Source organism: Schistocerca piceifrons, chromosome 2 (genome assembly GCF_021461385.2).
Source record: "Schistocerca piceifrons isolate TAMUIC-IGC-003096 chromosome 2, iqSchPice1.1, whole genome shotgun sequence".
Classification (NCBI taxonomy): Eukaryota; Metazoa; Arthropoda; class Insecta; order Orthoptera; family Acrididae; genus Schistocerca; species Schistocerca piceifrons.
In genome coordinates this window covers 264,169,859-264,196,833 of record NC_060139.1, presented here as the reverse complement: position 1 = coordinate 264,196,833, position 26,975 = coordinate 264,169,859, and the positions used below count along the sequence as shown (strand labels likewise).

Here is a 26,975-nt window from a genome sequence, read left to right as displayed (position 1 = left end):
ATCTAGAGGGAAATTCCGGTTTCGTACTTCTACGCCTGGTAATTACGAGGGTCACTTTTATTCTACATGTTTGAAAGTTTTACAGTGTGGAGATACATCCTTTACGAACAATATTTTCATTTCTCCACATAATTTCCATCCCTCTCAACTGCCTTACGCCATCTTGGAACCAGCGCCTGTATACCAGCACGGTAAAATTCTGGAACAACCTGTTGGAGCCACTGTTTGGCAGCGTGCACAAGGGAGTCATCATCTTCAAACCTTGTTCCACGAAGAGAGTCTTTCAGTTTCCCAAAGAGATGATAGTCACATGGAGCCAGGTCAGGACTGTAATGCGGCTGTTGTCCATCCGAGTTTTATGATCTCTTCCATGGTTTTTTGACTGACATGCGGCCGTGCATTGTCGTGCAACAGCAAAACATCCTGCTTTTACCGATGTGGTCGAACAAGACTCAGTCGAGCTTGAAGTTTCTTCAGTGTCGTCACATATGCATCAGAATGTATGGTGGTTTCACTTGGAATGATGTCCACAAGCAAGAGTCCTTCCGAATCGAAAAACACCGTAGCCATAACTTTTCCAGCAGAAGGTGTGGTTTTGAACTTTTTTCCTTGGGTGAATTTGCATGATGCCACTCCACTGATTGCCTCTTCGTCTCTGGGGAAAAATGATGGAGCCATGTTTCATCACCTGTCACAATTCCTCCAAGAAATTCATCTACACCATTCTCGTACTGTTCCAAAAGTTCGTTGCATACCGTTTTTCTTGTTTCTTTGTGAGCCACTGTCAACATCCTGGGAACCCACCTGGCACAATCCTTTTTTTAACGCCAACACTTTCAGTATTCTGCAAACACTTCCTTCCCCTACCCCAACGTAGAGTGACAATTCGTTCACTATGATGCGACTGTCAGCAGTCACCAATTCGTTAACTCTTTGCACATTGTCGGAGTGTGTGCAGTACGAGGTCTGCCGCTGCGAATACAATCCTGAATATTGCCGTGCCCGCTTTCATCACGTAACCTGCTTGCCCACCGACTAACTGTACTGCGATCGACAGCAGCATCTCCATACACCTTTTTCAACCTCTTTTGGATGTTTCCCACTGTCTCGTTTTCACAGGACAGAAATTCTATGACAGCACGTTGCTTCTGACGAACGTCAAGTGTAGCAGCCATCTCGAAGATATGCTGTGACGGCGGCACTCACGGGAACAGATTGAACTAAGTTTGAAAACAAGCGGGAAGGATGTATCTACACACCGTAAAACGTTCACACATGCAGAACGAAAACTGTATTTTGACAAAAATAGTGTTCATTTCTTTTGGAGTGACCGTCGTATACGACAAAATTTGCTGAAATGGTCTGTAGTTTTAGGGCTACCTTTCATCAGTTCGATATTTACGCTTAACGAAATTGTCTCTTCCTCCTGACACATTTATTGTTACGTTCCAAATTGTTCTTTAACTTTAGTCAGAGGAACCCCTTTTTTCTTGGAAATACATGCGTTCTGATGCTCTGATGATATTGCTTAGAATTTTATGATAAAATTTGTAATGTGATTGAACTCTGTAGTCATGCATGTCCGTCGACATTGCTTGCAATTTACGTTGAGTGTATTTGAAGTTGAGGGGTTATAAAGATTTGATCGACTAAGACATGTTAATTTTTAGGAAAGTAGGCTACGGCTGTTTGAACAAACTCCTTTTGGGCATTAGACCGCATCGTTATGAATCACCAGAAAGCTACAAAACCGATGTTTCGACAGTCTTTGCAGACCGACGTTTCACCTTTCGACCACATTCATGGCGACAAACCTACTGGTTTATGAGCACACTCTTTCCTATACACCGTTCTATTTCGGTCACTTTCCTGGAACGTCATTGGACATTTCAAAGGCAAGACGCCAGTGAGGGATGGGTGTACGGTAGGCTACTGCCTATGCTGCCCTAGCCAGCGACTGGCCAAGCCACAGCGAATCAGCAGCTGGTAACCAGCGGCCACGTTTACCTACATCTAGACGTCGATACAACACGGCAGCTTTCTGTGGCCACTTCTTCATACAGTTGAGCACGAGACTTGATGAGTAAGTAGGTGGCGAAAAAACGTGGCTCGTGGGATTGGGATCGCCGACAGCTAGGCCGCCGCTAACTTGCAGCCATCCTCGCTGTCCATGCTGTTAGAGCGTTTAACTATTTCGACAGCACTCTTGTTTTCTGCTGCTGTATCTCTGGCTGCCGGGCAAGTACGCTGGCCTCTTGAAAATTTTTGGGTCGGCCATATTGCAGGTGGTTTTGGGCTATATCTGGTTTGCTGTGTTGTCACAGTCACGTGTAACTCACTTGCTCCTACACGCGAACGCTAACAGCATCCCCGATACTGCCCATAGAAGTCACGGCAATAACCTGCAGCTTAGAGAGCATCCAAGGAATCCTTGACGGGCCTCTATAGATCTCGGATCTTGAAGCCGATCTGAAATGTAGCCCTGGTTACTGCACCTCTCTTAAGCGGTCGCAAATGAGGTACCCAAACAAGAGAGAGCTGAGCTCCTGTTCCTTTATCGGCGTAATCTTCGCTGATCCTCACTGCATGTTTTTACTGCTCTCTGCATGTACTCAGAGTTTGTTTAATTCATGGTAAAGATTAGCAGCGTTGCTTATCCAGTAAGCTTGGGAGTACATGCCACGCTGTTCTTTCGTGCTAGGTAATGGTGACACTCTGCATGCAGGTATTCTTTGATGTGAGTCGATTTTCTGGGAATAGAGAATAACGGTGATTCACCTTTACTGGAGTATAAGTGACGTAGAACACTCAGCTGCAAAGTAGGACAAGGTATACAGGAAACACTCGCAAACTGCTGAGACCGGGGACTAGTTTGTGGAGGCCTTTACGATTTTGCGTTCGGAGCGAGCTGCCTTTCGGAGAATTAGTTAAGGTTTAACAAATAATTAGGAGTAATTACTTTCGTTGTAAAATGTTAACACTGGATGAAAATTTGTTTGACGTAGATGAAGGCGATGATAGAGAGACTGGAATTTGCTATCAAACCAAGGTAGCTAATACGTTTAGAGAAAAACCTAACAATCACAGCCTCCAAGGTGATTTCCATGGGCAACGCTGTCGACTGATAGAAATTAAGGAAGCAAGAATACGAGACATTTTGCCTGTCGGCACTGTATTAATAGAGAACATTATGAGAATTTCGAAGTCGGAAATGGAGAGCGGGGCGAAGAAAATAAAAACTTTAAGTATTCCATTATTCTTCAAAGTTAGTCGCGTTTGCGCCTCAGTGTACAGTGCTCTAAACATATTGTAAGTGCCTCACCTTGACAGTGGCTTAAAGGTAATCAGCCGTAATACCGGTACAAGAGTTAATAATACCACGGACACACTCCCGAAAAATGATGCAGTATTTGTCCGCCGGGCAAACTACAAAGTTTGCCGATTACGCTATAATTCTGTCACAGACAGCAAATGACTTGGAAGATCAGCTGGTTAATATGAATAGTGTTGCGAAAAGATGAACATCAACGTAAGTAGGATAAGGGTAGTGGTATGTCGTCGGATTGCAAAAAGTGAACCTTAGAGAATTAAATTAGGAAATGAGACAGTGAAAGTTGCAGATCAGTTTTGCTATTTGGGCGGCAAAATAAATGACGGTGGCCGGAGAAAACGGGATATAACATGCAGAGTTACAATAACGAGAGAAGGTTTTGTGAAAAAAAATATGTTAAGATGTAATACAGATTTAAAAGTTATGAGGTATTATCTGAAAGTATTTGTGTGGAATGTTGCCTTGTAGACAAGCGAAACGTGGAGAATAACACTAAAGACAAGAAATGAATAGATGATTATGAAATGTGGTGCTCCAGTAGATCGCTGAAAACTAGATATGTTTCATCGAATAACAAATCAATAGGTACCAAATCAAACTGAATAAAATGAATTTATGCTAAAATTTGACTTAAAGAAGGAGTCGATCGATAGGGAACATCCTGAACCATCAAGGAATAGTCAATCTGGTTCTGGACGGAATACTGGGGAGCTAAATTTTCCAGGGAAACCAAGTCTTAACTACAATACTCAGCTCGAAATTGAGTACGTTCAAGTAGATATGGAGACATGAAGAATCTTGTACTGGCTAGAGCTGCATCAAACCAGTGTTCGAACAAATTAAGATGGAATTTTGTAGCTCATAGAAAAATGATGGATTGTGTTTTCTTGCACTTTTGTCGTAGTCGGTTTCTACGTTTTTCATTTGCTGTTATGGTGTTGGGTCCGAAGACTGGTTTCACGTAGCTCTGCACGATAGTCTCTCCTGAGCAATCCTTTTCATCTCTGAATAACTACTGCAACCTGCTACATCCCTTTATTTTTAGTTTATCGAATACAAATTGTGGTATCCCTTCACAGAATGTGCGGGTACGAAATTTCTTCTCGCCAAAATGCCTTAAATATAAAAAAATGTTGTTTTCCACTGTTAGACGCATCCATAACATTACCCTCTCTGTGGGTCTATGTAACTAGCAGTGTATCTAATCAGCTCTCAAACAAGTGAGTACTTTTAATTTGATGCGCCTGACATTTAGATACACCGAGCCGTTAACGTACAGTGCAGATCCAAAGACGAATGCTCGGACAAAAATAACTCATCCTGCTCGCCATCCTATCGTCCGGTAAGAAGTGGTTTGCGAAATTTCAGTATCCGCGGGTGCGAGTCAGAGACTTGCGGATGCGGTTAAGATGAGGTTCAGGGACTCACGGATGTGGTGACCGTTCTCTTATGTACTCAGACCTATAGCTCAGAGCACACTGTGAACAATTAATTTCTCTGTGAAACGGCCGGAGAAATCTGCAATGGTAGTTATCTGGTTACGATGACAGTCGTTCCGTTCCTAAGATTTTTTTTTATTTTAAAAGGCCATATACTAGGATCGTTCAATAAGTAATGCCACACATTTTTTCTCAGAACATATTTATTGTTAAGAATCGGAATTTGGTGACAACATACATCGACATGTCTTGTTCTTGTCTTATTTTTCTACGTAGTCTCCATCACGTTCTATGGCCGTACGCCAACTTTGTGGAAGATCATGTATTCCCTGCTGGTAAAAGCTCTTGTCCTGTAGGCGCAGCCATGTATTCACTGCATAACTGACACTCTCGTCATCTTCAAAGTGTGTTCCCCGTAGAGAATCTTTAAGCGGCCCAAAGAGATGGAAGTCCGAGGGTGCTGGAATGTAGGTTGGATGAGGCAATGACGTTCAGTCAAATTGGGCGATGTGTTCCTGGGTTCTCAGAGTTGTATGTGAGCGTGCATTGTCGTGTTCCAGCAAGATTTCTGTTAGATTCATTACCACGAGTATTTGAGGGCTGGAGCTGATGTGATTGGCTGAGTAAATTATCAGCCAATAAAAAGTAAGAATTTTCCGCGCTTTGTGTTCTTCTGTACGTTACAGGTCTGTGTCTCCAGGAATCGCTCGGGAACTGTCTTGCAGTGCTGATCAAGCTTTGTTACGATGAAGAAAATCTAGCGTTCTGTCGCTTCTCTTGTCGTAATTGTGAAGCGACTAAAGTTTCGAACATTGCAGTGCAGATCTGAGGACTTTCTGAGTTATATAGTTAGGAAGCTACGTGCCTGAGAACTTTCTTGTCGCACTCAGAAACTCCACGTGGCGTGTTTAGTGACGATGTTAAGACGTTATGAAAAGCATTTCCTTTTAAGGACACAATTTAAAGACTTTATGTAGTAACTAACGATTAGCTGTGGGTCGGTGACTGTACAGAAAGTAAAAATCATTCGGGTCCGACTCGTAAACTTCCGGCTGCTTTCGTGCGAAAACGTATAGTGAAAACAGTAACCAGTTTGCACCAGTAATAGTTTTGGCAGTGAATACGGATTTGATAAGCATTAAAACTTGTTTGGAATCAAAAAAGGAAATGCAATCCGAAAACAAAGGAAGTGGGTTACAGTACGCTTGTTCGCCCACTGCTTGAATACTGCTCACCAGTGTGGGATCCGTACCAGATAGGGTTAATAGAAGAGATAGAGAAAATCCAACGGAGAGCAGCGCGCTTCGTTACAGGCTCATTTAGTAATCGCGAAAGCGTTACGGAGATGATAGATAAACTCCAGAGGAAGACTCTGCAGGAGAGACGCTCAGTAGCTCGGTACGGGCTTTTGTTGAAGTTTCGAGAACATACCTTCACCGCGGAGTCAAGCAGTATATTGCTCCCACCTACGTATATCTCGCGAAGAGACCATGAGGATAAAATCAGAGAGATTAGAGCGCACACAGAGGCATACCGACAATCTTCCTTTCCACGAACAATACGAGACTGGAATAGAAGGGAGAACCGATAGAGGTACTCAAGGTACCCTCCGCCACACACCGTCAGGTGGCTTGCGGAGCATGGATGTAGATGTAGACGTAGATGTAAAGCCTAAGTAGTTGAACTTTAAAAAATTTTAAGCGCGCTATTTAGTCTCCCGGAATTTTTACGTACTTGCAGGTTCTGCTTCCAAGCTCGAGTTATGCGGCCTTTGTTTAGTTGGTACTGTCGATGTTTCTTCATCGCCGCATGTCATCGGCTAAGCCAGTGTCTACAAGTCAGAAAGAGGTGGAAGGACAGCAAGAAGGCCACCGAGGTAGGTGGACTGTAATGTTAGAGGTACCAGCTGAACGAACAAGCTCCATCGCACACGTGTAGTTCCAGAAGGGCTACAACATGAAAAGATCGGAAGACTTTTAGTACAGCTCTGGCAAATAGACGGATTACAACAGCTGAAATTTGGTCAGAAGGTACATACAGAGTATCACCATGAAACTCAGAAACCAGCTACTGGAAGAAGGGTTGAAATCTCTAATTACGATGCGTCGTTTACCGCTAGCACCGTACCACAGACGACCCAGACTTGTACCGTGTAAGCCGGCCGAGGTGGCCGAGCGGTTCCAGCTGCTACAGTCTGACACCGCGTGACCGCTACGGTCGCAGGTCGAATTCTGCCTCGGGTATGGATGTGTGTGATGTCCTTAGGTTAGTTAGGTTTAAGTAGTTCTAAGTTCTAGGGCGAGGCTCAACCGGGACACATTCTGTGGTGTTCAGATACGCTCTCGCTTCTCTTTGTGGCCAGAAGTGTAGACGGCACTGAAAAGGGTCTCAGGCAGCAGCTATTCCCGAGGTCCATACCAGTCCATCTCTTGGAATCACTGTGTCAAAAGCAGTTGGATATAATAAGAGACAGGATATCTTCGTAGAGATCTGCGATCATGGTGCACTTAAAAGTAAAATTTTTGTGTCTAGGTCGGAATTTATTTGCTTTAGTTATGCGTTTCGGCATACTGCCATTATCTGATCAATTACTTTAAGCAGTGGTATTCGATCTGCGTGCCGCAGTGTCCTGGTGCACCGTGATTGACCGCCTGGGTCGCCGTCTATTTGTCTCGTAGCTGGTGGCAAAGAAGACAGTTGTCGGAATTTTCATTTCTGGTGTCAACATGTGTGAACTCACAGGAATTTCATTTCAAATGTTGGCCAGCCTGCGTATGGAGGTATAACCTCGAAGCTGGACTATCGCGCGCTATTCTGTTCACCAGCAGCGAATGTTGTTTTTAACCAGTTTCTACACTATTGGCCATTAAAATTGATACACCAAGAAGAAATGCAGATGAAAAACGGGTATTCATTGGACAAATATATTATACTAGAACTGACATGTGATTACATTTTCACGCAATTTGGGTGCACAGATCCTGAGAAAACAGTACCCAGAACAACCACCTCTGGCCGTAATAACGGCCTTGATACGCCTGGGCATTGAGTCAAACAGAGCTTGGATGGCGTGTACAGGTACACCTGCCCATGCAGCTTCAACATGATACCACAGTTCATCAAGAGTAGTGACTGGCGTATTGTGACGAGCCAGTTGCTCGTCCACCATTGACCAGACGTTTTCAGTTGGTGAGAGACCTGGAGAATGTGCTGGCCAGGGCAGCAGTCGAACATTTTCTGTATCCAGAAAGACCCGTACAGGACCTGCAACATGCGGTCGTGCATTATCCTGCCGAAATGTAGGGTTTCGCAGGTATCGAATGAAGGGTAGAGCCACGGGTCGTAACACATCTGAAATGTAACGTCCACTGTTCAAAGTGCCGTCAATGCGAACAAGAGGTGACCGAGACGTGTAACCAATGGCATCCCATACCATCACGCCGGGTGATACGCCAGTATGGCGATGACGAATACACACTTCCAATGTGCGTTCACCGCGATGTCGCCAAACACGGATGCGACCATCATGATGCTGTAAACAGAACCTGGAATCATCCGAAAAAATGACGTTTTGCCATTTGTGCACCCAGGTTCGTCATTGAGTACACCATCGCAGGCGCTCCTGTCTGTGATGCAGCGTCAAGAGTAACCACAGCCGTAGTCTCCGAGCTGATAGTCTATGCTGCTGCAAACGTCGTCAAACTGTTCGTGCAGATCGTTGTTGTCTTGCAAACGTCCCCCTCTGTTGACTCAGGTATCGAGACGTGGCTCCACAATCCATTACAGCCATGTGGATAAGATGCCTGTCATCTCAACTGCTAGTGATACGAGGCCGTTGGGATCCAACACGGCTTTCCGTATTACCCTCCTGAACCCACCGATTTCATATTCTGCTAACAGTCATTGGATCTCGGCCAACGCGAGCAGCAAATGTCGCGATACGATAAACCGCAATCGCGATAGGCTACAATCCGATCTTTATCAAAGTCGGAAACGTGATGGTACGCATTTCTCCTCCTTACACGAGGCATCACAACAACGTTTCACCAGGCAACGCCGGTCAACTGCTGTTTGTGTTTGAGAAATCGGTTGGAAACTTTCCTCATGTCAGCACGTTGTAGGTGTCGCCACCGGCACCAACCTTGTGTGAATGATCTGAAACGCTAATCATTTGCATATCACAGCATCGTCTTCCTGTAGGTTAAATTTCGCGTCTGTAGCACGTCATCTTCGTGGTGTAGCAATTTTAATGGCCAGTAGTGTATTATACTGTGACTTTTTTTATTAAGTTGAGAAAGGCGTTAAGGTAGGTGGAAGTAAAAAGTGAGAACTTGCTGAGGACAACAAGCAATGTGGTAATGAAGAGGATCGAAAGCATTTATATAAAACCGTTGGTAGCTACTTAGATTCTGGTTTCATGTACACTGTTGTGAACAATAAAGAGCGTTAAAAGTGCTTTTGTGTTTCAAAGTAGTTTCTATTGAATGCGTACTATCTAGCAAATTAAATGGTCATTTAAAAACTGTTCATACGAACGATGTGGTCAAACCAAATGAATATTTTTCCAGAAAACTGAGTGAAATGAAAGAACAAAGATCGAATAAAGCACTTCTACCGTCGTTCACTGTCGCTTACCGAGTAGCAAAATGTTTGCAGCATTTCTATTATGTTTCTATAATTGAAGGAAATTTATCTGAAAGTCATTTGGAAAAATACTTTCCTGAAAACTGTGATACGTTTCCGGGGGGTTCAAAATGCCCTCAGTAGTGATTCTCTTTCTGAGTTGAATCCTGCAGAAGAGAAAGAGTTGACAGAACTTTTATCGCATTCTTCGGTAAAAGCGAAGTTTTCATCAAAGAGATTGCCAACATCATGGTACTCTGCAAGAAAAGAGTTTCCAAGCTCGAGCGCGAAAGCACTGAAGATACTAATTCCTTTCGTGTCCTCCTATCTTTGAGAGAATGGGTACTCGGCAATAGCTGTCATTAAAACCAAGTACATATTAAGACTTCATGTGAATAACGAAATGAGGGTAATTGTATCTCATTTGGTGCCAAGATTTGACAAGCTGTGTAACAAGAAGGAAGCTCAAGTGTCGTAATGAGGTGAGCGCTATTTTATTCGTAACTTTTCATAAGATATCCTACTTATGAGACACGGAAGCACCTAAATGGTCAGAGAAGCCATTAACTCAAAAACATTGAAAACCATGAACTTAAAAAATCAGTGCAACGTATTACGCCAAATAGTACATGATTATATCTGTGCATATTCCATTGGATGATGGCAGTCTGCCGCTATGCGTTATTAAAACAAGTAAGTCCGACCCAGACAGTAAAATTTTGTGTATGAGCTATTGGATATGTCGAAAGGACTGACTTGTTCATTGTTGAACAGAGTCTAAAATGTTTGCAGCATGTGACAAAAATGGTAAACACTATTGTCATGCCCTCATGCTCATGTTCCCAAATGTCATATTCCAACAGGATAACGCAAGAGCGAATACTGCAGTCCACACCTCGAGCACCTTGATGAATGCACGTATCCGTGACAAACCCACCCAGTCTCCTGATTTTCAGTCAGAGTCTCGTCAGATTTAATCCCGTGTCCCTCATTTAAACAATGTTCTTCTGCAGCCGATTTTTCAGTTGAGACACCAACAAGAAATTTTGTTAAGTCGTCTTGTATCCTCCTACAGTCACTCAACGAGAGTCGTCCGACCAGTGATCAACAATACGATGTCGGTGTAGACGGGCCCAGGTAAGGCGTAAAGCTTTGTGTCGTTAAGCCATCAAGGGTACACGAGTGGGCCTTCCGCTCCGAAAGCCCATATCGATGACGTTTCGTTGGATGGTTCGCAAGCTGACACTTCTTGATGGCCCAGCATTGAAATGTGCGGCAAATTGCGGAAGGGTTGCACTTCTGTCACGTTGAACGATCCTCTATAGTCGTCGTTGGTCCCGTTCTTGCAGAATCTTTTTCCGGTCGCAACTATGTCGGATATTTGTTGTTTTACCGGACTGTTGATATTCACGGTATACTCGTGAAATGGTCCTACGGGAAAATCCCCATTTCATCACTACCTCGGAGATGCTGTGTCCCATCGGTCGTGCGGCGACTATAAGACAACGTTCAAACTCACTTAAATCTTGATAACGTGTCATTGTAGCAGCAGTGACCGATCTAACAACTGCGCCAGACACTTGTCTTATATAGGCGTTGCCGACTGCAGTGCCGTATTGTGCCTTTTCCCATATCTCTGTATTTGAATACGCAAGCCTCTACCAGTTTATTTGGGTTTTCCGCGTAGGACAATGGCACCAGTTTTTAGTAGGACTCAGCGTTGTCCTGAAGATGGCGGACGGATGGATCGCCGAAATACGTTAGTTTTAGGATCCATCAGGGAAACCTGAGGCGTCTACCAATTCTGTTGATGGACTTGCGTTAATTGTCTGCGACGCTGCGCTATTAACTCGGTTTAAATAACGGTACCGATCTCGCTTTAACCTGCGCGACAAACTTAAAATTGTCACTACTCCTAAAACACTAATAAATATCGTGTAGCAACGTAACTATTTTCAGAAAGATTCCGACATCTGAGCGCTGGACAGGGAAACATACACCGCCAGCAATCATTGCACCACCTCCGATTGGCTACCAGCCATTCCCGCCAGTATACTCCAGAATATCGAAACAGTAATAGTGTTCAAAATCATTTGGCCGAAATTCAAACAAAAGAACCGCACTTCAATCTTTCACAGTAACAAATGGAATTCATTGGCCTGTCTTAAGCCTAGGCAAGTGCATCACTTTTTAGGAACAACAGGTCTAGTTAGCCACTGGCTCCATAACCTGTTACGAGATCTCTGCCTAGGGAGCAAGCACTCGTTCAGTAAATCACAACACTCACCCAGAAAATGAAAGAAGTCAGCATTTCATGCCCCGGAAACCCGGTATAACTTTCTATCGGGTCATGCCAGTTTATGCTTGATAATGGTCATTTGGCAGAAACTAGTAGCAAAGCGAATTGTGCAAAATATAGGACAGCTGAAGGTTCACCATGAATTTTAACAAACACATTTTGCGCTTGTCGTAGGTTTTTCGTATCTGAAACAGAGCATGGTTACTATCGACTTCAGAAGTACCGGTCGAAACACCACTTCCACCTTAGAGGGCTCGACACTTAAGGTGTTTGAGAAAAGGTGTGCGGAAACATATTACTTGTTTGTTCAGCCTTCGCCTTTATAACGGCTTGAACTGTGCTGGGGACACCGGCAAGGTGTCTTAAGGTATCTAAAGGAATGGCAGATCACTCTTCCTCATCAACCAAAACCAGAGAAGGTATTGATGGACTTGATGGACACTGAGATGTGGCGTCGCCGAATTCATCAGGAAAGGTATTCCATTAGGTTCAGGTTGGGACTCAAGGCAGGTCAGTCCATTTTAGTGATGTTACGGTCCACAAACCATTGTGTAACAGATTCTGTCATGACACAGTGCATTGTCATACTGACTTAAACAAACATCGTCACCGAATTGTTCCTCTACTAAGAGCAGTACACCTAATTTAGCGGTTTCTTGGTGCAGCAAGGAGACCTCACCCAATGACGAAAAACGCTTCCATATTGTAACACCAACTCCCCCGTACTTCACTGTTGACACAAGATGTGGTGGCAGGTAACGTTCTCTCGCCAAACCTGAATCCTACCAGCAGATTGGCACAGCGTATATTGTGACTGATGGCTTCAGGTTATCACCATATGGATAATCACCCACACACCGCACCCCACCTATCAGCTTCTACAGTATGAGAAGTTACGGTTTGTATCTAGTGGAGCGATAAGAGAAAATAGCTCCTACTGCATTCCAGTTCTTCCTTAGCGCTTAAGCTTCCACAGTGGTAAGCGGAAGTTTCTCTTTCTAGTGACGTTGTTTTAGCTCACATTTGCTTTTCTTTCCCCGCGTGTTTGTAACAATGGCCCTTTGTAAATAGAACTCAATCTTCTGCAAGCTCAGTTTACGTACATAATTACTCTGTTAGCAAATGTATTATAAATTTTATACGTAATGTATACCTGTAAATTTACTGCATTATTAGTAGCCTTGTAGAAGAAATTTTCATTCTTACTTTAATGTAAAATACTGTTACACAACACAAGCAAGGCGTGGTTCTTACGTGCATTTATTTAGCGCCCTCTGTATCCCAATTTTTCCTTATCGCTTGAACCTGTACCTATGAACAGCTGGCCTCGTCTCTGGCGTGATGAATACTTATGTTATGCACATATTTTATTCTTTGGACTCCTGCTGTAGTTTTGTGTAGACAACAGCCTTTACCTGTGGGCGAATACATTTATGAATTTATTGTGACCTACGTTTAATGTTATCTGGCTCCTGTCTTAAGCCACGATATGTGATGTTTCTGGTTTTTATATCAATTTTATATATGACAGGAGCTTACCAGCTTCAGTTAATGTAATTTACCACCATTTGATGTAACAACTGAGTAAGCTTACCTCACAATTATTTTTCTATTATTAAAATAGTTTGTAAGGGTTTATATACATGTTTAGGGCCCACCCCTTCCGAAGAAGATATTTTTACAAATATAGAAACCTAGGTCAAGGGTTAAATAAACATTTAGTTGGCAACTGGTTGGCTGATTTTTTTTCAACCTCTTCAAATACCAAACTATGAAGAAAATTTTATAAATTTTGAACAAACCTTTAAAGAAACTGTGGAGAATGTCCGCAACCAGAACGGTCAAAAAATCGTTTAACAATAACAGAAAACCTACGGACTCCTGTTAACTTAAAAAGGCAGCAACACCCCGCGCCAGAACCTGGTAAAGAAGGAAGCAACAGTAGCCGGACAAACGAGGCATCCCTCTACACGGAGTCGACTTCTCAGTAACGCCTAGCACAATGAAATACGCTGAAGTACCAAAGAAACTCGTATGGGAATGCGTATTCAAATTCACAGATATGTGAACAGACAAACACGGCGCTGCGGTCGGCAACGCCTGTATAAGACAACAAGTGTCTGCCGCAGTTGTTACATCGGTTACTGCTGCTACAATGGCAGGTTATCAAGATTTTGAGTTTGAACGTGGTCTTATAGTCGGCGCACGAGCGATGGGACACATCATCTCCAAGGTAGTATTGAAGTGGGGATTTTCCCGTACGACCGCTTCACGAATGTACCGTGAATATCAGGAATCCGGTAAAACATCAAATCTCCGACATAGCTGCGTCCGGAAAAACATCTTGCAAGAACAGGACCAACGACGACTGAAGAGAATGGTTGATCGTGTCAGAAGTGCAGCCCTTCCGCAAATTGTTGCAGATTTCAATGCTGAACCATCAACAGGTGTCAGCGTGCGAACCATTCATACATCATCAATATGGGCTTTCGGAGTGAAGGCCCACTCGTGTACCCTTGATGATTGCAGGGCATAATGCTTTAAGTCTCTCCTGGGCCCGTCAACACCGACATTGGACTGTTGATGACTGGAAACATGTTGCCTGGTCGGAAGAGTCTGGTTTCAAATTGTATCGAGCAGATGGACCTGTACGGTCATGGAGAGAACCTCGTGAATCCACGGACCCTTCATGTCAGCAGGGGACTGTTCAAACTGGTGGAGGCTCTGTAATGGTGTGGGGCGTGTGAAATTGGAGTGATGTGGGGCCGCTGACACGTCTAGATGTAACTCTGGCAAGTGACACGTACTAAAGCGTCTTGTCTGATGACCTGCATCCATTCATGTCAGTTGTGCGTTCCGACGGACTTGGGCAATTCCAGCGGGACAATGCGACACGCCACACATCCAAAATCGCTGCAGAGTGGCTCCAGGAACCCTCTTCTGAGTTTAAACACTTCCGTTGGCCACTAAACTCCCCAGACATGAACATTATTGTGCATATGTGGGATGCCTTGCAACGTGATGTTCAGATGAGACCCCCATCCCCTCGTACTCTTACGGATTTATGGACAGCCCTGCAGGATTCATGGTGTGAGTTCCCTCCAGCACTACTTCAGACATTAGTCGAGTCCACGCGACGTCGTGTTGCGGCAGTTCTGCTTGATAGCGGGGACCCTACGCGATATTAGGTGTACGAATTTCTTTGGCTCTTCAGTGTATATGAAGCGTCAAATCATTGCCAATTCGGATTCTTGGGTTAATTATGTAATTTCTTAAGGTTACAATAAAAACTTATCAGAAATTTTTTTAAAAAGAGTTACATATTATCCACTTTGCCGTGACGTCGCTCTTCACCCCACCTCGAGCATCGTTCAGTATTGATTACAGAAATGTGTGGCTTTTAGGCGCAGCGCGTCCATTGTACTCCTTTCTCTTTAATTCCCTACGAACAGTGACTATGCTAGACGAACTGCTGGTACCACTTTGGAACTCACGAGCGATCTCTTCCTCCGATTTCATACGGTTTCTCACAACCACCGTCCGCAACGCTCAAGATTCTCTGTCCGCCAATAGCTGTACATGAGGTCGCCCTGTTCTTGGTTTACCTGTCGTTGTTACTTCGTTTTTCCGCTCTACAGTCGCTAATAGTCGACATGGGCAGTTTAAGAAGGAGTGAAATGTCCGTAATGGATTTGTTGCTAAGGAGACATCCAATGACTAGTGAAAGTCACAGACCTATTCTTCTGTTACCGTTTCTTTACTGGAAACACAATACTTAGCTGCTGCCCCGCATCTCGTGAAATATAGTCGCCAATTCCGTATTGCATCGGGGTCTCCAGACAGCTGTGATTAGATTTGTGCCTGACCTTTCGATTTTAGTAGCTTCAAGCAGCTTTCCAAAATTTGTTTTAGCATTTAGCCCTTCCAGGTAGTCGTACTCGGGAAGAAAATTCAGACATTTCCATTGGCCATTTCGTGCTCCCACTAACAACATTCTTCAGCAAGGAGCTGCTTCCCGCCAGCGTTGTTCAAAGTTCCTTTCCAACAGGTGCTGGAAACCACGACTGGAAAATCACTGGCCTTCAACCTACCATAGCAGGCCGCGACCACGACCACATAGGAGGATTAATGGAAGATCGCTCCATCATTCGAAGTCCCGAGAAAGGCTCATATCCTCGTATACCAGAGAACAGCTATAGTATATACAGTATCCGATGTCGCATTTCATCGGCGTGGCCAAGAAAATTGTCACAAGGGAACAACTTCCCTAGTATTATAGCATTGATTCCCAACCTGGGGATAATTACCCCCTGAGGGGTAAAATGAAATCACCTCAGGGGTAAAAACTAAACGATTCCATTCTGTTTCAGCCTCTAAACTAAATTATTTTCAAAACATCATTACTCTTATCACAATTTTGCAAGCCTCTAATTCTGTTTGTATAACTTATCAATAAATACTTTGTCTCAGGTACTATTAATGCAGTGGAGGTTACAGGTTCCTCACACAGTCCACCCACTACAAACGTATGTTGTGCTTTGTTCCATCATCGCTGATGATAAAAGTGAGACATGTAGCAAACAAATGCTAAATAGCTCAATAAAATCACCAAATTGTAGATAGTACCAATAGTAGTCCAGATATTGCTTCATTACTGCTTCGAAACAGATAAATGAACTAATTTACAGCATGACACATGACTAGTATAGTGCTGGACACAGCATTATTATTATTATTGCTATTAGTGACTGTGGTCAGAGACGAAGCTTTAACAGCCATCAAGTGATTTACGAACAGTAAGCGTAGTGCATACCTTTTAACCTGGTTGGTTTTAAAAAGCGTTGCAGTGTGCAGATCAAGCAAGTGCCACAATAGAGAGGAGTAATGCAGGGGAAGTATGTTTCGTAACAAGAGTCTACCCTCACTGTGGATAGTTAGCTTTCTTTTCAGAATCTGAGAAAGGGTTGTGGGTAGCACTTGGGATGCACCAAGAATTTCTTCGTCATTCATTCTAACAAACACACACACACACACACACACAAACTGAATGTCATTCATGTTTCATCATTTAAAAAATAAAGTGATCCAAGAAAATTCTTCTACAGTTTAGCTATGTGCTAAAGTTGGTGATAACGTGGGGAAGGGTGGGGGGCAACAGGCGATGGGGGACGGGAGTATTAGCTAATGTCTAATTGCATTCAGTGGTAATGGTCTAGGAAAGGCTGTAAACCACTGTACAAGAGGGAGACACAGGGGGTAAAAATTGTACGGGAAGACGAAGATTGAAATATGAAGAACTGGTAATTGGGGACATTGCGTACTACTCTGAGATGAAGTGCCTACCACAGAAGACTGATCACCTAACTAAAAACAGAATAAGACGTGATCTCCTTATTTGTCAAATTACAGACAGCAGTTGCCGGAGAACTCCTGCATGGCAGTACCAAACTTTTTCAACACGTCTTGATTACTAGTTACTTCCTGTGCAGTGTAAAATATCAACAAATGACGTATGGTACGGCTATGGGCTTTCCGTTATCACTGGCTATCGCTAACTTCTTCATGGAAGATTTGGAAGTACGGTCCGTACATTCTACTACTTTCCACCCAACTCATTTTTATAGGTATGTGGGCTACAGCTTTTTAACGTGGCATTGGTACTGGGACCAGATGAACTACACACACCCATATATCAGATTTACTTTGGACGTAGAAACGTAAAGCAAGGTGCCATTTTAGGACGTGCCCGCGGATCGCATACTGGATGCACGATGCACGATTCGGTCATTCTGTGTCAGAAAGCAGTCTCACGCAGATCTTTATTTAAATAAGAGTAGTTTGTACTATCTAGCTTCAAAGCATTCTGTACCGGGCACTTTATTACACAGAGAGCAGACAGTTTCAGACCGTCATCACTTGGGATGTGAACTCAAACACTTAAAGAATGTGTACACGAAAAACGAATACAAACTATATCAGATTAGAACTGTATTTGCTGGTAAACAAAGCCACACGTCCACCCAACCATCGGAAGAAGACATATCCACAGCATTCGTCCCGTTTTGTGGAGCAATCTCGAGCCAAATGGGGAAGCTCGTATTACATAAATATGGTATTAGACCAGTTCTCAGACTCCGCGGAAAATTGAGGACATGATGCGTCCAGTGAAAGTCAACCTGGATTTGCGTGTACCTCCTGTGTACGATATGCCATGTGAAAGTGACGAGGATTACTTTTATTTTTTTTTTAGTCTGCTGACTGGTTTGATGTGGCCCGCCACGAATTCCTCTCCTGTGCCAAACACTTCATCTAAAAGTAGCACTTGGTACCTACGTCCTCAATTATTTCCTGATGTATTCCAATCTCAGTCTACCTCTACAGTTTTTGCCGTCTACAGCTCCCTCTAGTCCTATGGAAGTCATTCCCTCATGTCTTAAAGATGTCCTATCATCGTGTTCCATCATCTTGTCAGTGTTTCCCATATTTTTCTCCCCTCTCCGATACAGCGCAGACCTCCTCATTCCTTACCTTAACAGTCCACCAAATCTTCAACATTCGTCTGTTGCACCACAACTAAAAGGCTTCGATTCTCTTCTCTTTCAGTTTTCCCACAGTCCATGTTTGACTACCACACAATGCTGTGCTCCAGGGGTACAATCACAGAAATTTCGTCCTCAAATTAAGGTCTATGTCTGATACTAGAAGACATCTGTTGGCCAGGAATGCCCTTCTTGCCAGTGATAGTCTGCCTTTGATGTTCTTCTTGCTCCGTCCATCAATGGTTATATTGGTACCTAGATAGTAGAATTCCTTAACCTCATCTACTTCGTGGCCATCGACCCTGATTTTAACTTTCCCGCTGTTCTCATTTCTGCTGCTTCTAATTACTTTCGTCTTTCTTCGACTTAGTTTCAGTTCATATTCTGTACCGATTAGACTGTTCATTCCATTCAACAAATCATGTAATTCTTCATCTCTTTCACTCAGGACAGCAATGTCGCCGGCCTTAGTGGCCGTGCGGTTCTAGGCGCTGAAGTGTGGAACCGCGAGACCGCTACGGTCGCAGGTTCGAATCCTGCCTCGGTCATGGGTGTGTGTGATGTCCTTAGGTTAATTAGGTTTAACTAGTTCTAAGTTCTAGGGGACTAACGACCTCAGAAGTTGAGTCCCATAGTGCTCAGAGCCATTTGTACAGCAATGTCATCAGCGAATCGTATCACTGAAATCTTTTCACCTCGAATTTTAATTCCACTCCTGAACCTTCCTCCTTCGATGTACAGATTGAAAGCAGGGGTTAAAGACTACATCCCCGTCTTGCACATTTTTAATCCAAGTACTTCGTTCTTGGGCGTCCACTCTTATTGTTCCCTCTTGGCTCTTGTACATTTTGTATATTACCCATCTCTCCATATAGCTTACCCCTATTTTTCTTAGAATTTCGACCATCTTGCACCATTTGACACTGTCGAACGCATTTTCCAGATCGACAAATCCCATCAAAGTGTCTTGATTTTTCTTCAGTCTTGCTTCCCTGAAAATTATTGTACTTCATTCTTTCATCAATTAACTGAAGTATTGTTCCGTTACCTATGGTTTCTGTACAGTTGCCTTCTTTGTGCTTGTGTTTTCCTTTCCAACTTCCGTGATTGCCTTTTTCAGAGATGTCCATTCACCTTCAAGTCTACTGCCTACTGAGCTGTTCCTTAGTACTTCCGTATCCCACTCCTTTGCGTATTGATTCTTCCTGACTGATCGCTCACTTCAGCCTACTCTTCATCAGTAGTACATTGTGATCTGAGTCTATATCTGCTCGTGGGTACATAGGACTTTCAATTCGCACCGTGCAAGTGCACTGCGCTGAACATAAAGAAACATCAGGTATAGAAATATTGAGATATCAACCATAGTGGAACACAGGCTTAGGGTATAAGATCAACTCTGAGGAACTGAAGGTCCTCTGCCATGCATCAACCTAATGTTATCCATACATATTATAAATAGTGGATCCATTATGTAATTCCACATCTTCTCCTAAACCTTTGGATCGATTTCAGTCAAGCTTGGTACACTTACCACTTACTGTCTGGAAGGAACCTCTGCGGTGGCAAAAGAAGCGTAGTTCACGACGCCCAGACAGCCAGACTATATCCATCCAATATTTGAGAATGAGACTATTTAATTACTTGCTATCAACTTTAAACATAATTTCAAACCTTTACGAGACATTTTATCGCTGACATCCTTCACAAAAAGAAAGGAAAAAAATTATCGCTTACTACATTTTCATTGTTCATGTAATAAAACTACGCCATCAGGCATGACCTTCTAATTTGTTACTTCTTTACTACTACATTTATTTGCAGCACATTTCGCAAACAGTATTTACATATACCAGCGAATGTACTTGCAAAAATATATCATTTTCCATCACATAGAATAGGAGATATGAGAACATAAACACTGAAATGAGTGAAAAATGTCGCATCATGCACGACGTTTTAATGTATCACATGTTTACTACTAACTCCATTCGCAGCACATTTCGCAGACAGTATCGACATATACCACTATCTGCACCTGCAAAAATATATAATTGTGCGACACCTTATTCAGGAGTGTGATGTCATAAACACTGAGATGGGTGAAAACTAAAGTGCAGGGAGAAATTCGCTAGAGAGACAGGTGACGTATGTGCACAAATATGTGTGAAATATGTTAAATGCGTAAGCAGGCAAAACCACTGGTAAAAAGTTTCTCCTAAACCCCTGTGTCGATTGCAACCAAACTTTGTACACATATTACTTTCTATCTGGGAAGAAATTATGCAAGGGAAGAACCAGCAACCTCGTAATGGGGTCAGGGTATAACGTAGAGTGAAGGGGGGTGAGGGGAGAGATGGACAGACATAGAAGGGGAAGAAGGAGTTGGATACAGGTACTGCATTAAATACACGTAACGTGTATCCACAGGACATGTGGCCTGTAATTGAAGAAGTGTCATGATGATCTCTCCATTGGCAAAAGATTCCGGAATAGTCCCCCATTCGGATCTCCGGGAGGGGACTGCCAAGGGGGAGGTTACCATGAGAAAAAGATTGAATAATCAACGAAAGGATAATGTTCTACGAGTTGGGGCGTGGAATGTCAGAAGCTTGAACGTGGTAGGGAAACTAGAAAATCTGAAAAGGGAAATGCAAAGGCTCAATCTAGATATAGTAGGGGTCAGTGAAGTGAAGTGGAAAGAAGACAAGGATTTCTGGTCAGATGAGTATCGGGTAATATCAACAGCAGCAGAAAATGGTATAACAGGTGTAGGATTCGTTATGAATAGGAAGGTAGGGCAGAGGGTGTGTTACTGTGAACAATTCAGTGACCGGGTTATTCTAATCCAAATCGACAGCAGACCAACACCGACAACGATAGTTCAGGTACACATGCCGACGTCGCAAGCTGAAGATGAACAGATAGAGAAAGTGTATGAGGATATTGAAAGGGTAATGCAGTATGTAAAGGGGGACGAAAATCTAATAGTCATGGGCGACTGGAATGCAGTTGTAGGGGAAGGAGTAGAAGAAAAGGTTACAGGAGAATATGGGCTTGGGACAAAGAATGAAAGTGGAGAAAAACTAATTGAGTTCTGTAACAAGTTTCAGCTAGTAATAGCGAATACCCTGTTCAAGAATCACAAGAGGAGGAGATATACTTGGAAAAGGCCGTGAGATACGGGAAGATTTCAATTAGATTACATCATGGTCAGACAGAGATTCCGAAATCAGATACTGGATTGTAAGGCGTACCCAGGAGCGTATATAGACTCAGATCAAAATATAGTAGTGATGAAGAGTAGGCTGAAGTTCAAGACATTAGTCAGGAAGAATCAATACGCAAAGAAGTGGGATACGGAAGTACTAAGGAATGAAGAGATACGTTTGAACTTCTCTAACGCTACAGATACAGCAATAAGGAATAGCGCAGTAGGCAGTACAGTTGAAGAGGAGTGGACATCTCTAAAAAGGGCCATCACAGAAATTGGGAAGGAAAACATAGGTACAAAGAAGGTAGCTGCGAAGAAACCATGGGTAACAGAAGAAATACTTCAGTTGATTGATGAAAGTAGGAAGTACAAACATATTCCGGGAAAATCAGGAATGCAGAAATACAACTCGCTGAGGAATGAAATAAATAGGAAGTGCAGGGAAGCTAAGACGAAATGGCTGCAGGACAAATGTGAAGAAATCGAAAAAGATATGATTGTCGGAAGGACAGACTCAGCATACAGGAAAGTCAAAACAACCATTGGTGACATTAAAAGCAACGGTGGTAACATTAAGAGTGCAACGGGAATTCCACTGTTAAATGCAGAGGAGAGAGCAGATAGGTGGAAAGAATACACTGAAAGCCTCTATGAGGGTGAAGATTTGTCTGATGTGATAGAAGAAGAAACAGGAGTCGATTTAGAAGAGATAGGGGATCCAGTATTAGAATCGGAATTTAAAAGAGCTTTGGAGGACTTACGGTCAAATAAGGCAGAAGGGATAGATAACATTCCATCAGAATTTCTAAAATCATTGGGGGAAGTGGCAACAAAACGACTATTCACGTTGGTGTGTAGAATATATGAGTCTGGCGATATACCATCTGACTTTCGGAAAAGCATCATCTACACAATTCCGAAGACGGCAAGAGCTGACAAGTGCGAGAATTATCGCACAATCAGCTTAACAGCTCATGCATCGAAGCTGCTTACAAGAATAATATACAGAAGAATGGAAAAGAAAATTGAGAATGCGCTAGGTGACGATCAGTTTGGCTTTAGGAAAAGTAAAGGGACGAGAGAGGCAATTCTGACGTTACAGCTAATAATGGAAGCAAGGCTAAAGAAAAATCAAGACACTTTCATAGGATTTGTCGACCTGGAAAAAGCGTTCGACAATATAAAATGGTGCAAGCTGTTCGAGATTCTGAAAAAAGTAGGGGTAAGCTATAGGGAGAGACGGGTAGTATACAATATGTACAACAACCAAGAGGGAACAATAAGAGTGGACGATCAAGAACGAAGTGCTCGTATTAGGAAGGGTGTAAGACAAGGCTGTAGCCTTTCGCCCCTACTCTTCAATCTGTACATCGAGGAAAGAATGATGGAAATAAAAGAAAGGTTCAGGAGTGGAATTAAAATACAAGATGAAAGGATATCAATGATACGATTCGCTGATGACATTGCTATCCTGAGTGAAGTGAAGAAGAATTAAATGATCTGCTGAACGGAATGAACAGTCTAATGAGTACACAGTATGGTTTGAGAGTAAATCGGAGAAAAAAATGGTTCAAATGGCTCTGAGCACTATGGGACTCAACTGCTGTGGTCATCAGTCCCCTAGAACTTAGAACTACGTAAACCTACCTAACCTAAGGACATCACACACATCCATGCCCGAGGCAGGATTCGAACCTGCGACCGTAGCAGCAGCGCGGCTCCGGACTGAAGCGCCTAGACCGCACGGCTACCGCGGCCGGCAAAACGGAGAAAGACGAAGGTAATGAGAAGTAGTAGAAATGAGAACAGCGAGAAACTTAACATCACGATTGATGGTCACGAAGTCAATGAAGTTAAGGAATTCTGCTACCTAGGCAGTAAAATAACCAATGACGGACGGAGCAAGGAGGACATCAAAAGCAGACTCGCTATGGCAAAAAAGGCATTTCTGGCCAAGAGAAGTCTACTAATATCAAATACCGGCCTTAATTTGAGGAAGAAATTTCTGAGAATGTACGTCTGGAGTACAGCATTGTATGGAAGTGAAACATGGACTGTGGGAAAACCGGAACAGAAGAGAATCGAACCATTTGAGATGTGGTGCTATAGACGAATGTTGGAAATTAGGTGGACTGATAAGGTAAGGAATGAGGAGGTTCTACGCAGAATCGGAGAGGAAAGGAATATGTGGAAAACACTGATAAGGAGAAGGGACTGGATGATAGGACATCTGCTATGACATGAGGGAATGACTTCCATGGTACTAGAGGGAGCTGTGGAGTGCAAAAACTGTAGAGGAAGACAGAGATTGGAATACGTCGATGAAGAGGTTATCACAGGAAAGGAATTCGTGGCGGGCCGCATCAAACCAGTCAGTAGACTGATGACCAAAAAAACGTGAGGAGGAAGAGATGAGCAGAGTGAAAGGACAGAAGGATGTGGAATAACAGAATAGTGGATTAAATACATGTCTAGACAATGCAAGGTCTAAGCTAGTCCTGTAATAAAAGAAATGGCACAGAAATTCGAATGTGTAGTAGCAACTTCAACAGAAGTGGAGGTTATCTGAGTGGTGCCTGGAGATGAGCACTTGAGATGAAACGCCTTCAAAGAAATGCAGCCAAAAATCGTCACTCTTAACAGGGACAGCTGGTTCGTGTATCCGCTCCCCGTCCACCTCGCAGTCGTGGCCCTCCGGGGGAAAGAGACACATACTGCTGCATTACCAATCTGCTGCTTTTGTGCATGTAAATTCCACCCTCCAGATAACTTCACCGCCAAAAGAAGTTAAAATTCCGAGCGATGTCATCTGACCAATCACAAGCCTGAACGCTACTGTAAAAGAAGCAGTTTTCGCTGCTAGCCTCTCATCTCTTAAGGCAGAAGAAGATGTCGATGTTGGGAAGCTCGAGTTTGAACTCCAATCTGACCGAGACGATTTTACACGAGAATGATGTTTAGAATGTGTGGTGTGCGTACCTTAAGACCTTCAGTACACACACCATCAGATTATTTGACTTGTCGCTCTAACGAAGTAGGCGAGTGTCAGCAATATATCTTGCGGTCTTATCGTGGCGTGTTTATCTTCTGCCATTAGGTCAGACGATAGAAATGCCACTTGCACGCTTAGAGTAACAGATTGACGGTGACCAACTTGAAACAGAACTTGATTAATTTTCACACACGTTTATTAAAATAATATAAAAATTACTTAACTTGGTTCTAGATGCTATTTACAATTGACAATCTGAAGTTCCTTTGGTATGGGTACGTTAATCTTATTCTCACATATATCTCTGATACTTGACAAAAGTGTCTATACATTTATCTTCATGGCTATGTACAGGAATATGGTAATCTTATTAGGCTCAGACTGAAACTTGACTATAGACTGGTAAAGACAAATGTAGAACTCGTACAGACTGGTACAGACTAATGCAGACTTGTACAGACTGGTGTAGACAAATGAAGACCGACTAATCGGAGGTATGTACACTCGTTATAATACCTCCCACGTTCATGTATCACTGCGCGAGTGTGATCTGCGAGGAGAAAAGGTTCTACGTTAGCAGCAATCTCATTGGCTGCGTTACATATTAATACTCGGATCGGCGAGAGCAGAATTTGGTCCGTCTCTACGGCAGCGCCATCTCGTAGTGCTGAGACGGATGAGCGCTGCCCCTGCGCTGTTGTGCTTAGCGGTGCGCGCTCTAGTGGGAAAGTTGTGTACGCGCTGACTACGTGGAACTATGTACACAACGGAATGAGAGCAAGTCAAGTGCAGCGGTAGCATAGAAGCGAGCGAGGCGAGCCCCCTCCTACCTCGGCTGGCACGATCTCGATCTGCTTGGCGACGTTGAAGAGTACGGCCCTGACGCCGGAGGCGACGGACACCGAGGCGCGGCTGTCGGTGAGCCGGAGGGTCCGGTTGGGCGGCAGCTTCACCTGCCACGCGTACAGTTCGAGCGCGACCAGCGCCCTCACGACCCGGTCGGCGGGCAGGCGGTCGGCGCACGCCAGCACCGTCTCCAGGCTCGACATCACCTCCTCCGGGGCGGTGCGGGCCAGGTCCGGACGCTCCGGGTTAAGGATGGCCAGCGCTCCTGACAACACGGACAGCTTCTGCGGCTCCGGCTTGTCGTTGTCCTTCTCCTCCGCAGATGTCACTTCACATTCTGTGCACAGAGAGACAGCCTGCCATCGTGTAGCCCCTAATTGCAGCCATTTATGCACACTTTCAGAACCCTGATCCAACCCTCCTAGGTTTCCACTTCCCAAACTTTAATAACCTACTCCAGATCCTACACTACTGGCCATTAAAATTGCTGCACCAAGAAATGGAGATGATAAACGGGTATTCATTGGACAAATATATTATACTAGAACTGGCATGTGATTACATTTTCACGCAATTTGGGTGCATAGATCCTGAGAAATCAGTACCCGGAAAACCACCTCTGGCCGTAATAACGGCCTTGATACGCCTGGGCATTCAGTCAAACAGAGCTTGGATGGCGTGTACAGGTACAGCTGCCCATGCAGCTTCAACACGATACCACAGTTCAGCAAGAGTAGTGACTGGCGTATTGTGACGAGCCAGTTGCTCGGCCACCATTGACCAGACGTTTTCAATTGGTGAGAGATCTGGAGAATGTACTGCCCAGGGCAGCAGTCGAACATTTTCTGTATCCAGAAAGGCCCGTACAGGACCTGTAACATACGGCCGTGCATTATCCTCCTGAAATGTAGGGTTTCGCAGGGATCGAATGAAGCGTAGAGCCACGGGTCGTAATACATCTGAAATGTAACGTCCACTGTTCAAAGTGTCGTCAATGCGAACAAGAGGTGACAGAGACGTGTAACCAATGGCATCCCATACCATCACGCCAGGTGATACGCCAGTATGGCGATGACTAATACACGCTTCCAATGTGCGTTCACCACGATACCGCCAAACACGGATGCGACAATCATGATGCTGTACACAGAAACTGGATTCTTCCGAAAAAATGAATTTTTGCCATTCGTGCACCCAGGTTCGTCGTTGAGTACACCATCTCAGGTGCTCCTGTCGTGATGCAGCGTCAAGGGTAACCGCAGCCATGGTCTCCGAGCTGATAGTCCTTATGCTGCAAACGTCATCGAACTGTTCGTGCAGATCGTTGTTGTCTCGCAAACGTCCCCATCTGTTGACTCAGGGATCGAGACGTGGCTCCACAATCCATTACAGCCATGTGGATAAGATGCCTGTCATCTCGACTGCTAGTAATACGATGCCGTTGGGATCCAGCACGGCGTTCAGTATTAAACTCCTGAATCCACCGATTCCATATTCTGCTAACAATCATTGGATCTCGACCAACGCGAGCAGCAATGTCGCGATACGATAAACCGCAATCGCGATAGGCTACAATCCGACCTTTGTCAAAGTCAGAAACGTGATGGTACGCATTTCTCGTCCTTACACGAGGCATCACAACAACGTTTCACCAGGCAACGCCGGTCAACTGTTCTTTGTGTATGAGAAATC

At 43.9% G+C, this 26,975-nt stretch overlaps 1 protein-coding gene across 1 annotated transcript in view; it reads right to left on the bottom strand.

Annotated features, from left to right (window-relative positions):
- The window catches only part of LOC124775315 (adhesion G-protein coupled receptor G2-like), a 147,816-nt gene that overhangs the window by 94,151 nt on the left and 26,690 nt on the right, over positions 1 to 26,975 (bottom strand). The window contains exon 4 of the mRNA XM_047250150.1: positions 25,268 to 25,620. Within this exon, the coding sequence (XP_047106106.1) occupies positions 25,268 to 25,620 (353 nt within the window). The remainder of the gene's footprint in view (positions 1 to 25,267; positions 25,621 to 26,975) is intronic.